Below are 15,169 nucleotides of genomic sequence, written 5' to 3'. Positions count from 1 at the left end.
TGGGGTTGCACAGAGTCGGACACGACTGCAGCGACTGAGCAGCAGCAGCAGCAAGGCCAACCTCTGAAGGAGCAGCACAGTGCTAGATGTTGAAAGAAATTCCTCCTGATTTCCTGATGAGGCAGCCTCACCAGCAGTGCCCGTGTGGCAGGTGGTTCAGAACATGAACTCCGGAGCTGACTACTTTGCCCCCAGCCTGCTTTATGACCTTAGGCAAGTTACCTAACCTCTCTGTACCTGCTTCTCTGTCCATACATTTTGATGGTAGTGTCTCCTCCATCCCGTGTTGTACAGGCTTCCCAGGTGGCGCTAGTGGTGGAGAATCTGCCTGCCGTGCAGGAAGACTTCAAGAGACTCCTGGGTCAGGAACATCCCTGGAGAAGGGCATGGCCACCCACTCCAGTATTCTTGCTTGGAGAATTCTGTGGACAGAGGAGCCTGGCGGGCAACAGTCTCCATAGGGTCACAAAGAGTTGGATGCGACTTAAACGAGCTAGCAGCAGCACCACCCTCCTTCATCTGGTGGTGTGCTAATTAGCGGAACTGCTATTTATAACCTGCTCAGGACAGTGTCTGGTGAATAACAAGCACTATGTAAATGACTGAATAAGGTCTTTCAGTACTTCTCTTCACATACTCAGTTGCATGTCCCAGTGTTGAAATCATTAGCTTTTTCAATCCACTAGGGGGCCTGGTTTCTGGCAGAGTGTGGCACAGATGCAGAAAAATTTGAAGATTCAAACTGTAAGAAGTTAGCTTTCTTCCAGGCTCCAGCACGCTGCCGTAGTTTTTATCTGCTGCCCAGACCCCACCCTGATTTTCACTGTGAGCTAAGAAAGCACAGCAGCGTCTTTCAGACCAGTGGAAATTTATATTAAGCAGAGCAAACCTTTATGTTCCTTTTGTTTTTCTCTTTTTTATAGTTAGGAAAATAACTTAAGTGTTTTGGTGTAAATACCCTTTTCTTCTTTAGATTTCTGTCAGGTCAGGACAAACTCGGGTCTTATAAATGATGATCATTGACTGATTAGCTAAGCAATGCTGGAGCATTCAAAAAGGAAAAAATGGTCAAGAACCTTCTTGAATACCTTATTTCTCCTGCGTTGACTGATTTTTTTTTTAAACTGACCTAAATTCATTGGAAGTTTTGGAATCATGTAGCTTCTTCAGCTTTAATTAAAATGGAGTCAGTGTCAGTAAAATTTTAAAAATTTTAGGGGAGGGAACAAGTTCCAATGTAGATAATCAAGAAATGCCTATGAAAATAGCATTAAGAATATCTTTTATGTTTTTGAAATGTAGGGTTTAAATTTGTTTTTTATTTCAAAGTGACTGAACTGACAAATTGACCAAGTAACCCAAAAATCCTTTCTTAACTTTTGTTATCCGGGAGACTGTTAGTAACTTGAGCTGAATCTAGAAGTTACGCCTTAAAACTCGAATCATTGTTGAAAAAGCTACCTAGTATGTCAAGTTTCAGTGTAGGATGAGGGGGTGACTGCTTGACTTTTTTGGATCTTCCTTGGAATACATCTTTCTATCCTCCCACGAAGGACAGTGGTGGTGGCCACAAACAGAGAGAAACTGAGAAAACAGGCCCCATGAAAGCCAAAAGTTAAAACTAAAAAAATTAAGGGTTTGATGCCCAAAGAGAAGTTAGACACTCCATCAGCATTTCCCAAATTACTGACTGGAGACACAACCCCCGCACCGCTTGTAAGAATTGACGTTCTGACTCGGTAGGTCGGGGTGGACCTGAGACGCCGCGTGTCACGGGCAGTGCTGATGGAGCCCATGTAAATGGCAGTGCGGGCCCCACCCCCTGGAGCAGGAGAAACATTTCGAGTCTGCTTGCTGGTTCTTTTTGTTCTCTGTGGAGGAGAAGCCGATGGAAATGTGAAAAGCACAGTCAAGTTTTACGTGTAAACAGCTGGAACTGTGAGGTTCACAGCAAGTAGCAGCAGGGCCTGTGTCTTCAGGAGCTGCACACACTCTCAGGAACACCAGGAGGGGCTCCTGTGGCTCAGGGAGCACCGCTCCAGCTCCGCTCTGCAGACGGGGCATCGCTGTCTGCCCCCAGGTTCCGGCAGCCGCACGGCCCACTTGCTGGCACGCGTTTCCTGCAGCAGGTGATCTCCAGTTTCTGGAAATCCCGTTGCTCTTTTGTGTTTGGATACGGTCTGTCTCCCCACCTCTCCCCAACATCTGTGGACTGGACATTCTCATTCTGGCCTCCACGGCTCTCACTTTTCCTTTCCCCTTTTCTGTCTCCAAGCATCTCTGCTCAATTTGGGGTTAATTCCTCAGCTGTGTCTCCCACTCCTCATTCTCTCATCAGCTGTTTTAATCCGTGGTCTCCCCTATCCAGTGATTTTTTTTATTTCAAAGATTGTATTTTTTCTTGTAGAAGTTCCATATTAAAAAATCCACCTATGCACTCTTGATCATTTTTCATTATATACTCATTACTGAAATTGTATCCTTTTATTTCTTCAAATGCTTTTATACATAACTCTTCCAGTTCTATTTCCGGTAGTCCTAACCTCTGCCATTCCTGGGGTCCTGAGTTTGCTGTCTCTTGTGTCTGCTGACTCTCAGGAGTGACTGACTGGAGTAGAAGGCCCTGCAGAGTGTGAGGTCAGGATACTGATGAGAGAGGGACTCCGGTCCAGGGAGAGGAACGGAGGAGGATTGGGCGGAGGAGGAGGGCAGGCTGCCAGGCAGGCCCTACAGGCCACAGTCAGCCAGTGGGGCCCTTCAGGGTCCCCCGGGTAGCACTGCCGTGCTGGGCCCAAGGAACAGGAAGGTGGACCCAGGAGGAGCTGCCAACTGAAGCCCGCTGACCACACTCCGCAGCCGGACAGCACGGCTTCCCAGAGTGCATCACACCATGATGCTTGGGACAGCCCTTCTCCATTTCAGTTGTAGTCACTGAGTAAATGCCAACTTCTCTTACGGTAAGGTGTTTGTTTTTAGTTGTTTTGGTTTTTTGGACATGCCGACCAGCTTGTATCTTAGCTCCGCAACCTGAGCCCTCAGCAGTGAAAGCTCAGAGTTCTAACTGTTGGCCCACCAGGGAATTCCCTGATAAGGTGTTTGCTTGTTTGTTTTTCACAAGGTCACCTCGTCTCTCATGATGATGCTGTGTATGGGTCTTTACGGTCATATAATAAACTGAGCTCGGAGCACCAGTGTCGGCATGTAGATATATTCTGCAGTATATCAGTACTAAGAATGTTTGTAAATACTGCAGAGAAATGTTTATTCCCTTTAAGCCTGATTTTTATTAAGTTTAAAAACAGTAAAATTTTGTACTTACATTAGATTAAATGGAGTCATCCTTACATTCTTTTATGACTCTTGAAACCAAAATATAGTAACTAACACAGACCATTCTCCCAAAATATCAACTCAAGAAATGTTTGGATTATTTATTTGTCTGGTTCTTCTGAAACAAACCAATCCTTAGTTTCAGGCTGGTTTTTTCTTTCTTCCCTCCCTCCCTTTCTTTCTTTCTGTCTCTCTCCTTCCCTCCCTTGCCCCGGGCTCATGTAAAGAACATTGTTGAAGTGATCTATAAACACAGGCAGAAGCACAATAAGAATTACAGATAATTTAACCTTTCAAAAACATTAACTGAAGCAAGACTTTACATTGAAGTATTAATTTGATGCTATATTAAATTGTCACTTCAAGCCCCTTAAAAAAAAAAAAGAGTGAAACATGATAATAACAGCAATTTTCAAGAGCTGGAGCCCAGGTTCACACTCTCATGCAGAGATATAAATATTTATCCATTCCAGTACATCACTTAGAATCCTCTCTGCTGAAACCTTCAGTCAGCTGTGAATCTTTTAATGGCATTTCATTTTGCATACGAAAAAGCAACAGACCGGGGGATTCATAAGACTTGTATTCTTGTTGACTACCCAAGAGCAAAGGAAACTGAGACCCTGTGGCTGTTGCGTTTTGTATGTTTTTAAAATTCCAATTTCACCATGTCAGTTTATCATTATAGTTCTGACAAGCTGCTGTACAGGAAAAAAGTTCTAGGGGAGACTAATGAAGAGGTAAAATTTGCCTCTATTGATGACAACAAGGAGTCATATTAAAGAAGACTGTTTTAAGAGAAGACAGAAAACAGTAAAAACTGTATGGGTTACAGATGAACATTGCCAGCAAATACAAGTGTCTGAGAAGCACTCTAGAAAAAAAACCAAAGTCGCAGCATGAAAAATTACAGTCCGAGGTGACATGAGGCATCCAGCTATGAAAATGCTAACATGGAAAAGACTTAATAAAAACAGTATTTTTAAAATGCAAACGTAGGTAATGCAGCAAGTTTAACACTGAGAATATGGACACTGACTCCAAGAATACTTGGTGATGGTTTTAGTTCTGTACAGTAAGCATACGAAGAATTAATGATGATCAGGGTCAGTTTTTTAAAAATTTGGGACTGTTCCGTACCTTATTTAGATAGAAGGTCAGTGTCCTGGCTGAACTGCAAACATCTATCAGTTCAGGTGCCAGACAAGACCTTCCCTGTTTGATAGGAGAGAATGTGCCCCAGGGACCGAGTGGTGGAAATAACTGGCCAGCTTTGGGCCACAGATAGGAAGGCCTCTATCAGGGTGGGATCTGAGGAGCCATGGAAAGGAAGGCTCTGCAGGCTTGTGTATCCACGGCTGGTACTCCCCTAACAGGCGTCACCCTCTGTGCATGCCCTCGATTCTGGTCCACGCTGGATGACCAGTGCTGCTGTGTGTGGCCCATCTGTGTCCATTTCCTCCCTTGGGACCTCAGAGTGGCAGAGGACAGACGTCCGCACTCACTTGGGACCTCAGAGTGGCAGAGGACAGACGTCCACACTCGCCTGGCCTCTGGATTAGAGTCTCCCGGGCAGCAGTAGGGCACGGCACCGGTCAGAAGTGGTTGAGATATTAAAGCGGCAGATAGGGAACACTGTCCCCTGCCAGTGAGGAGGGCTGCCTTGTAGCCACATCAGGATGCTGATGGAAAGTGAAAGAAATATCCTCCCCTTTCTATTATTTTTTGGTTTTGGCTGTGCTGTGAGGCTTGTGGGATCTTAGTTCCCCGACCAAGGATCCAAACCGGGCCCCGGCAGTGGGAGCACCAAGTCCTAACCACTGAACCAGCAGAGAATTCCTCTGCACCTTTTTAAAGAGTGACCCTCAGGATTAAGTCACTATTTCTCCATGCTTGTAGTCCCTATTTCTCCATTCTTCCAATAGGAATTGGAAACTAAGTGTGTAAAAGGGAGGAAGCAAAGATTCATTGTTAGATTGTCTTGTGATCGAATCAACAATGTTAAAAAATTAATAGATGCTGAGGCTGTTTTTAACTATTAAAATAAGGGGTGCTCGTGCCCCCCACAAAAAAACCAATCATGAGACTGTAGTGCCCCAGTACACATTTTTAAAATAATTTTTGAAGCATTTATTTACAGGTTCTTTTGTTAATTTGTCAGTGATTAATCTTTTGAAGGGGAAGTGCTCAGAGTTCTGATCCTAAAAGCAACATAAGTGAGAATTATGATTTTTAGTGTTTTCTGTATTTACAAAAGTATTATCATACTTTATATTAAAAAATGCACACACATAAACATTATTCATTTTTGGAAAGTCTGTTCTGTGGAGATATGCTTTAAATTGGGAGTCCCTAGCCTGCATTTAAATAGAACCCACTTCTCAGGGAGCATCTGAGGAGCACGTCAGGTGAAGCCTGCCTCTCCCACCCCTCGCCCCAGGGTCTGGATTTCACCTGGCTCCTGCTTGAGCCATCGCAGTCCCCCCAGCGCCGTTTCCCTGATCTTCATACCCTTCACAAAGCCCCTGTGCTCTAAGTACTGTTATTGCACCTCTTCTCCAAATGCAGAGACACAGAGAGGTTGAATAATTCCCAAAGGTCACACAGCTAGTGCTCATGGTGCTGGCCCAGGAAGGCTCAAGCAGCGGGATTGTGGCCGTGTGTTTACAGCGTCCCTAGATGTGGGATAACCTCCAGGAGTTTGTGGGGTGGGGGAGCCGTCTGAGATATGCCCACTGGTGTTAGGGTGTGTGCACAGCATTTAGTGGGTCAGCAGGTGAAGAACCCAAGGGGATTACTATCTGGGCCTCTCTGTGTCAACTCCCACATGCGGTGACCCTCATGCTCCAGTTCGGTGGTCTGCCAGCCCAGGTGCTCACAGACCCAGTGGGACGTTCCTCCACTGAAATGAAACAGGGTCGTCTTTTCCCAGTGCTCCCACCCAGAAACTCAATTCATGGGGGAGGTTTTCGCTCCTGCAGTTTGATGCGGGAGTGCTTTCTAAACCTTTGGGACCAACTGCTGCTTGTCAATACTGGAATCTAACATGATAGGCTTTCTGGGGTTGTGGTTTTGTACATGATTACAAACTCAGGAGTTTTAAGTTTTTTAAATCTCTGTGCTGCAGTGTGTTCAACAAAGCCTCATAGGTGAGCCTTGCTTTTGAGTATAAGACCGTGTAGAAACTTTCTGATAAGATAAATCAAATTTGATCTTTGTTTTCAGTTCAGTCGCTCAGTCGTGTCCGACTCTGCGACCCCATGAATCACAGCATGCCAGGCCTCCCTGTCCATCACAAACTCCCGAAGTTCACTCAGACTAATGTCCATCGAGTCAGTGATGCCATCCAGCCATCTCATTCTCTGTTGTCCCCTTCTCTTCCTGCCTCCAATCCCTCTCAGCATCAGAGTCTTTTCCAATGAGTCAACTCTTCTCATGAGGTGGCCAGAGTACTGGAGTTTCAGCTTCAGCATCAGTCCTTCCAAAGAAATCCCAGGGCTGATCTCCTTCAGAATGGACTGGTTGGATCTCCTTGCAGTCCAAGGGACTCTCAAGAGTCTTCTCCAACACCACAGTTCAAAAGCAGCAATTCTTCGGCGCTCAGCCTTCTTCACAGTCCAACTCTCACATCCATACATGACCACAGGAAAAACCATAGCCTTGACTAGACGGACCTTTGTTGGCAAAGTAATGTCTCTGCTTTTGAATATGCTATCTAGGTTGGTCATAACTTTCCTTCCAAGGAGTAAACGTCTTCTAATTTCATGGCTGCAGTCACCATCTGCAGTGATTTTGGAGCCCCCCAAAATAAAGTCTGACACTGTTTCCACTGTTTCCCCATCTATTTCCCATGAAGTGATGGGACCAGATGCCATGATCTTCGTTTTCTGAATGTTGAGCTTTAAGCCAACTTTTTCACTTTCCTCTTTCACTTTCATCAAGAGGCTTTTTAGTTCCTCTTCACTTTCTGCCATAAGGGTGGTGTCATCTGCATATCTGAGGTTATTGATATTTCTCCCGGCAATCTTGATGCCAGCTTGTGTTTCTTCCAGTCCAGCATTTCTCATGATGTACTCTGCATATAAATATTATTTTATTTAATCTTAAAGATAGAGGACTTGCAGAATATAATGTGTACATGTGTTTCTCCCTGGGGTGGGGGTAGGAGGGAAGCGCATCAGTGATTTCCTGTGTAGTAGTCAGGTGTCTTTCACATATTCGTCAGTACGGATAGTGGTATCCACGCTGATCCGGGCATTCCATGGCTCTGTACAGATTTGGATCAAAGGGACGTGTTCTGCCAGCGGGACTTTTAAAAGATAGGCCATGATGAGACTAAACTGAGCAGAACAGTACAAGGGGTGGGGTCCCGGGGGAGGGAGCCGAATGGCCAAACTGAAACCTGTGTGCCCCCCAGGGCAGGGGGCATGTCGCATGGGCCCTCAGATCACCTCTGCAGAGGCTCCCTCTGGGCAGACTTCACAGCACATCTGTGACTCAGTTTGGAGCACAGAGCATACGGGCTGACACTGAGATTCCTTACCGGAGTTCTGAATGTCAGGAGTAACCATGATCACCGTCCTCTTCAGCAGGAGAGAGAGCAGCACAGAACACTGGCCTTGTTGGGGTGTGCTGACACCCTGCCACCTGTAACCCTCACCCTAACCTTCTTGGTAGGAGTTACGGTGCTTGTTTTCTAGAAAATGACATTGAAACACAGGATGGTTTAGTAAGCTGCCCAAGACCTCACAGCTGGTAAATGGAGGCACCGGGACGCCCCTGCATATCATCTCTCTGGCTCCAGAACCTACATCCTTCCTGCCGAACTTAAGCAGCTAGACTCCCCCAGCCTCCATGCGGCCAAGGCCCAGCCAGCCGGCCCTCCTCAGAGGCACCAACCAATCCTTTTATTTCTTTACATCAGATGTGAGAAATCTTCTTTTCAGCCAAGAGCTCTTTACCACCTGTTTTGTATTAGCAAGACTCAAGTTTATTGTTTTTTGAAAGGCGAGAAATAGAAAAGTTTCCTCTGATCTGACTTCAGATTAAGAACAAGTTGGGGGTGAAACTCTACTCAGAAAAAGCCATCGTATTGAAATATGTAGCTCAGTTATGTAAGATTTTTTTTTTTTAAGGGCAGAAGCATCTTTAAAATCTTCCAAACTTTGGGTGGCAAAAATCAAACTCCTACACTGATGCTGTACTTCTTTTCTTTAATGATGAAAATTAAAGGCTTTAAAAAAAAAGTCTTACGATGGCTTATTATTATCAGAGTTGATTATTGCAGTGTCTACCTCTAAAGTGTGTGACAGGGCATCCTGATTACTTTCTTTTATAAAAGTGCATTGTACAACTGAAAATTTTGAGGATTGTTTTTTTTTTTTAAATGAAGGAGTTACCTTAAATGTCACCATTACCATGATGACTATTCTTCCAGCCATCTGTGGTAAACAGGTACAGTAAGTACAATTTTTACAACAGTAGGTACAATTCATGCTAAGTTATCCTAGCGATATCACATACATCAAAGGCATAAAAGAACCTTTTGAAAATTTTCTTTCCCCCTCGTTTTAAAGAAAGGAAAACCTAACTTTGGAAAGTACAGTGGGACCCAGTTTGTAAGGATGGTCTTTTGAAAAGTGTCTCCATCTGGTGGCCGTTTAGGGTATGGTCATTGAAGAGTGATGGACATACGTTGTGTTTTTGCAACTCTCTTGGAAATGGTGTCAGTGCTGGGATTGACTTGTCCAGTGATGAATCCAGTGTGGGGCCAGAGAGTGTCCATCTGTCTGCAGAGCTTCACACCACTGCTCTGGTGGGCAATTTTTTATTTCTTTCACTGACATGAATTTTTTATTTAATGTCACTTGTAAATCTACAAAGTAAGCATTTTAACATATCCAAAAAAGTATTAATTTTTCCATATTCTTTAAATTTTATTGAAGTAAAGTTGATTTACAATGTATTAACTTTTTATCTATAGCAAAGTGATTCACTGATACATATATATATATTATGTGTATGTGTGTGTGTGTGTATATATATATGTATGTAAAATCTTGAAACCAAGCCTCCTGTGTCTCCTGATTGGCAGGTGGATTCTTTCCCACTGGGCCACCAGGAAAGCCCATATATATATGTATTTTTTCACATTCTTTTCCATTATAGTTTGTCACAGAATATCAAATATAGTTCCCTGTGCTATACAGCAGGACCTTGTGGTTTATCCATCTTCTGTGTAATAGTTTGCATTTAGTAATCCCAAACCACCGTTCTTTGCTTCCTCCATCCGTCCCCCGCTCAGCAGCCTCAGGTCTGCTGTTTTGTAGATGACGTGTATTATATTTCACATCCACATAGAAGCAGTATCATATGGAATTTGTCTTTCTCCTTCTGACTGACTTTGCTTACTTAGTATGATAATCTCGAGGTCCATCTATTTGCTGCGAGTGGCATTATTTCATTCTTTTTCATGACTGAGTAAATATTCCATTGCCATCTTCGTGCCACATCATCTTCGTCCGTTTATCTGTTGAGAGACATGTGGGTGGCGTCCATGCCTTGGCTGCTGTGAGCACAGGGGTGCGTGTACCTTGATGAATTATATAGTTTTGTCTTTGTCTGGATATACACACAATATGTAGTGGGACTGCTGGGTCACGTGCTGATTCTAGTTTTAGTTTCCTGAGGAACTTCCACACTGTTTCCCACAGTAACTTCACCAACTTACATTCCCACCAACAGTGCAGGCAGCTTCCCACAGCCTCTCTACCATTTGTTATTTGTAGATTTTTTAATGTGATGGCCACTCTGACCAACATGAGGTGGCACCTCAGTGTAGTTTTTTGATTTGCATTTCTCTAATAATTGTTTAGTAGCAAAAATGGCAGTGAATCTAACTAGGCTGATGTCAGATTAGTACTGTACTGAAAAACAATTTAAAAAAAACTGTGAAAGTCAGTTATATTCCAGTTGATCTTCACTTATCAAAGACCCGTTTGCAGAGCTGAACCTGGATGTATTATTTCCCAGGTCAGAGTTCTAAATTCGTCCTTCTATTTTTCCATATTATTTAAAGTACTTAGTAGTGTGTCTTAAAAATAATATTGCATCTTTAATAAGAATGGCTACAGGTAAAATGTTGTAAGTTACACAGAGAAACCAGTGTTGATACTACATAAAAGTTAGAAATCTAAGTAGAAAACTCTCTCTACTTCAAGAGAAGTTTTAAGTAGATTAAGTAGTACTTAATCATTTAAGTAGTGGAAATGATTTGTTGTTGTTCAGTCGCTCAGTCATGTCCGATGCATTGAGACCCCATGGACTGCAACGCACTAGGCTTCCCTGTCCTTCACCATCTCCTGAAGCTTGCTCAAACCTCACGTCCATGGAGTCGGTGATGCCATCCAACTAACTCATCCTCTGTCATCCCCGTCTACTCTGCCTTCAGTCTTTCCCAGCATCAGAGTCTTACATTAAAATGTTTTCCCAAAATAAGTGCAGTTATGTTAACAATAAAGTGAGATCAAGGATTTTCATGATAAGGCCTTGAGAGGTTGAAATAACATGTCTAAGAAAGGAAAGAAGAAATGTTCAAAAGTTTACATCACATTTATTATGCAGCGTTGTGAGTAAAAATTGCAAAAGTTTGTGCTCTTTACTGTTTTTCATTTTTTAAGGAAACACCCTTATGGCAGTTACGATTTATATTTAAACACACCTAGATTGGATGTTATGGGTTGTTTTTTAATGCTCTTTATACTTTAGGATGAAGGGCCTCTGGGGGGGAGTCAGTGGTAAAGAATCAGTGGGATTCTTAAGAATACATGGGATCAGTTCCTGGGTCGGAAAGATCCCCTGGAGGAGGAAATGGCAATCTACTCCAGTATTCTTGCCTGGATGAAATTCCATGGACAGAGGAGCCTGGTGGGCTACAGTCCATGGGGTTGCAGAGTCAGAAATGACTGGGCACACACATACATACAATAATATGTGATTTAAGCATCTTTTCATGTACCTGGTGGCCATCTGTGTTTTCTTTGGAGAAATGTCTACTTATGTGTTCTGTTTTTTTCGATTGAGTTTATTTTGTTGAGTTGTATGTGCTATTTGTATATTTTAGAAATTAAGCCCTTGTCGATTGCATCGTTTGCAAATATTTTCTCCCATTCCATAGGTTGTGTTTTCATTTTGTTTATGGTTTCCTTGGCTGTGCAAAAAGCGTGTAAGTTGAATTAGCTCCCATTTGTTTTTATTTCTATTGCTCTGGGAGACTATCTGGTGGCAATTTAAACATTAGAGTCCCAATAAGAAACAGAAAACAGAGCCTGACTCTCCCAGCTTCTAACACTGAGCTCTCTCCACAATTTCCTGTGTAATCTCAACTTTAACACTATCAAAGGCATTGATCATAGTGGCCAGGTGATGCTGCCTGAACCTCGTAAAGTCATCATCAAGGCTTCTAGGAAGGAAGATGGAGACCCCAGGTCATGATTTCACTTTAAAGGAGTTATAGAAAGGACTAGTCACTTGTCCTCTCGCCTAGTGCCATTATATACAAATTAGTTGGGAATGTTAAGAAAAAAGTATCTCTGGAGATAGATTTTCTTATCTGTCTGCATGGTGCACTCAGACCTGGTCTTCAGGTGTATAAACATGGTCATTTTCTGTAAAGAAGACATTAATGGTTGTATAAGTCATTATCACTTTGTAAAACACCATAGGCAGAGGAGTTATTTTTTATCTGAACAAACAGCTTTTGACTGGATCATTTCCTCCCCCTCTTTTTCTTTCTTTCCTATGCAGTATATAGTGGAATGTCATGGGATCACCCTTCTTCCCCAGTTCCTGGGCATGTACCGGCTTAATGTGGATGGAGTTGAAATATATGTGATTGTTACAAGAAATGTGTTCAGCCACCGTTTATCTGTATATAGGAAATACGACTTAAAGGTAAGATTTTTACTTTTTTGTTCATTAAGCTTGTTCATCCATGTTGTGTGTAACTGAGCAGGCTGTGCACTTAAGAGGCACCCAGAGCTCAAAGCACTGGGCAGCCAGCAGTGCACTTCGTGTTAAGTGAGGATCTGGTGGCTCAGACGGTAAAGCATCTACCTGTGATGCAGGAGACCTGGGTTTGATCCCTGGGTCGGGAAGATCCCCTGGAGAAGGAAATGGCAATCCACTCCAGTACTCTAGCCTGGAAAAATCCCCTGGCTGGAGGAACCTGGTAGGCTATAGTCGATGGGATTGCAAAGAATTGGACACAATTGAGCAACTTCATTTTCTTACTTTCTTATTGTACCTATGAGAGATACCACATCTAATTTATTGAGCTAGTATGTATGGAACACCAGCTATGTGCCAGGCCCTGCTTTTAAGTGCTGGGAACAGCATGATGAACAAAACACACCAAATCTGCCCTCAACGAGCTGACATTCTGGTGGGCAAAGACAGATAAGTAAGTCACATGGTGTGCTAGGAACTGATGAATGCCATGAAGAGAAGAAAAGTCAGGAAGGATGGGGAAAGGATGCAGTTTGGAATCAGGAGGTGAGGGACAGGCTGTTTCAAAGATTTGGAGTGGGAGGTAGACCACTGGAAATTCTGACTGTGGAGTGAGGGGCGCTGACTTCTGAGGTCACTGATGTAGACAACATCCGGGTCAGAGGCTGGCGTACTACGACCTGCCTGCATGGCAAGTTCAACTTGGCCGTTTTTGTAAATAGCTTTATTGGAGTCCCACTATGCCTGTGGTTTCTCTATCATGTGTGGTTGCACTATAATAGCAGGGTTGAGTAGTTACCATAGAGACCATTTTGGACCGCAAAGCGCAAAACACTTACCCTCTGACCCTTTCCAGAAAACATCTGCCAACCTCTGGTCTTCATCAGTCAGTCTCAAATTTTTTGATCTCAGACTCCTTCACACTCTTAAAAGAGGACCCCCAAAAGCTGCATATGTAGGTTAATACTAATACTTACAATGTTAGAAATGAGAAACATTTTTTAACTTAGTTTTTTAAAATAGTAAAACTATTAATGTTAGCATATCTTTATGAAAAGTATCTTTCAAACCGAAACGTTTAGTGGGACAGGTGGCATTGTTTTACATCTTTGCAAATCTCTGTGATGTCTGCCTTGGTGAGAGAGCTGAAATGTCCTGTCTGCTTCTGCTATCATGTTACTTGAAGTGTATGAAAAAAATCAGACCTTACACAAATATGTAGTTGGAAAAAGGGAGGGGTTTTTAACTTTTTCAGAAATTTGTGGGTGTTTTTCTTGGATGGCATACCTAGACCTGACAAGTGGTAATTTCTCAAAGCTGAGTTACAGTGTGGAATCTGAAATCACATCAGTGAACTTTATAAAACCCATCAGTCTGTTTGCACGCATTGATCTGAGGGCATCATGCTTTCGTCATTCTGAACAATGGGTTTACCGAGTTATGAGCTCTTCCAAATACTCACACGTTTCATTAAACAGTGTCAAGAAGCCACATTAATATCACCACCTGCCTCATTAGAAACGCCTTTATATATTGAGAAGCTGTCAAGCTCAGAGTGGTGGATACAAGTTTTTAAAAGTTTTCATTTTCACTTGAAAGCTTAAATTTTACCAGTGGGTTTCCTGTGAAATGATAGCACAAAGCTGAGCCAGCAGCTTCGTTCCTCTTTGAGCAAGTGCCTGTCAGATGCCCAGAATGGAATAAACAGGTTCCAGTTGTCCTTTCATGTAGAAATGATTTCTGGAAAAAAAGTAACTAGTTCAGCTCATAACTCAAAACCATCACCAAGATGACTGTCCTTAAACTTACCTGCTTTATAAACAAAAGAGCTTTGGGCATACTCCCTATGCAGAATATTGAGAAGGTACGTCATCCAGCGTCAAGATTTAACAAAACAGATGCCATTGCTTCCTCAAGGATACTCATGTGTCGTATGACAGACTCAGTACTAATACCATTCGGTGCCACTGCTGGATCTGTGCTAACCTGCCAACAGTTTCCCCACCGTTGTTTTTGCAGTATCCATGTAAATGTCAAGGCAGAGACTGTCTCCACATTATTATAAAGACACTTTTGACTTTGCAGCACCCCTGGGTGCTCAACTATGCTTTGCGAAATGTTGGTCTAAGGGAGGGGAGATGTTCCGGGCTTATCTCTTACCTCTGGAGTCTGCTCTTACCTCCAAGTCGCAGCTGTTTTGTTCCCTGGAAATCCCAGCAACCCTCAGGGCTCTTTGGAACCCTCTCTCTCACAAGGCCCTCTGAAGTGTCACTAGCTCGTCCCGTTGAGTACTAGGTCTGTCTGTTGGTCTGACTCCCACGTCAGGAGCCCCATGTCCCAGTCTTACTACGCGTTAGCTGGGTGCGAGATGCTGAACCTGTAGGAGCCACAGTTCCTTCATCTGTAGAACAGAGATGGGTTTACGTCCCTTGCTGGGTTGAGAGGATTAGTGTGATATGTTTGTGTCACGTCCAGCATAATGCATACAAGAAGAGGTGGATGAATTTTCGTTCTCTTCCGTTCTACTAATAAGTTTCTTAAAGACAACTGTTTTGGGTCCCACTTTATCCCCCTGAAGTGCTTCAAAGAGTGCCTCATTCAAGCAGACATCTAGTCAGCGTATCTTGATGTAAGTTACAGACTGGCTATTATGGTTTTAATTTAACCTTGGATGTCCTGGTTTCATCTCCCTTTTTAGCTTATAGAATAAACTCTGTTCTCACCAGTACTTGCCATCGTGAGTGGTCAGGGAACCTGGGCGCCTGGCATCATTTCATGGCTCAAACTCGTGGCTTTGACTGACTTCTCTAATTTTGTTTTTTTAATTCTGAAT

General features: G+C 43.2%; 1 protein-coding gene across 1 annotated transcript in view; it reads left to right on the top strand.

Moving 5' to 3' along the window:
- PIP4K2A (phosphatidylinositol-5-phosphate 4-kinase type 2 alpha) overlaps positions 1-15,169 on the top strand; it is a 186,638-nt gene that overhangs the window by 135,640 nt on the left and 35,829 nt on the right. Inside the window, exon 5 of the mRNA XM_019973034.2 lies at positions 12,136-12,282. Within this exon, the coding sequence (XP_019828593.1) occupies positions 12,136-12,282 (147 nt within the window). The remainder of the gene's footprint in view (positions 1-12,135; positions 12,283-15,169) is intronic.

The sequence above is a fragment of the Bos indicus genome, chromosome 13 (genome assembly GCF_029378745.1).
Source record: "Bos indicus isolate NIAB-ARS_2022 breed Sahiwal x Tharparkar chromosome 13, NIAB-ARS_B.indTharparkar_mat_pri_1.0, whole genome shotgun sequence".
Classification (NCBI taxonomy): domain Eukaryota; kingdom Metazoa; phylum Chordata; class Mammalia; order Artiodactyla; family Bovidae; genus Bos; species Bos indicus.
The sequence above is the reverse complement of the archived record's forward strand: the minus strand, read 5'-3'. Positions and strand labels throughout refer to the sequence as shown.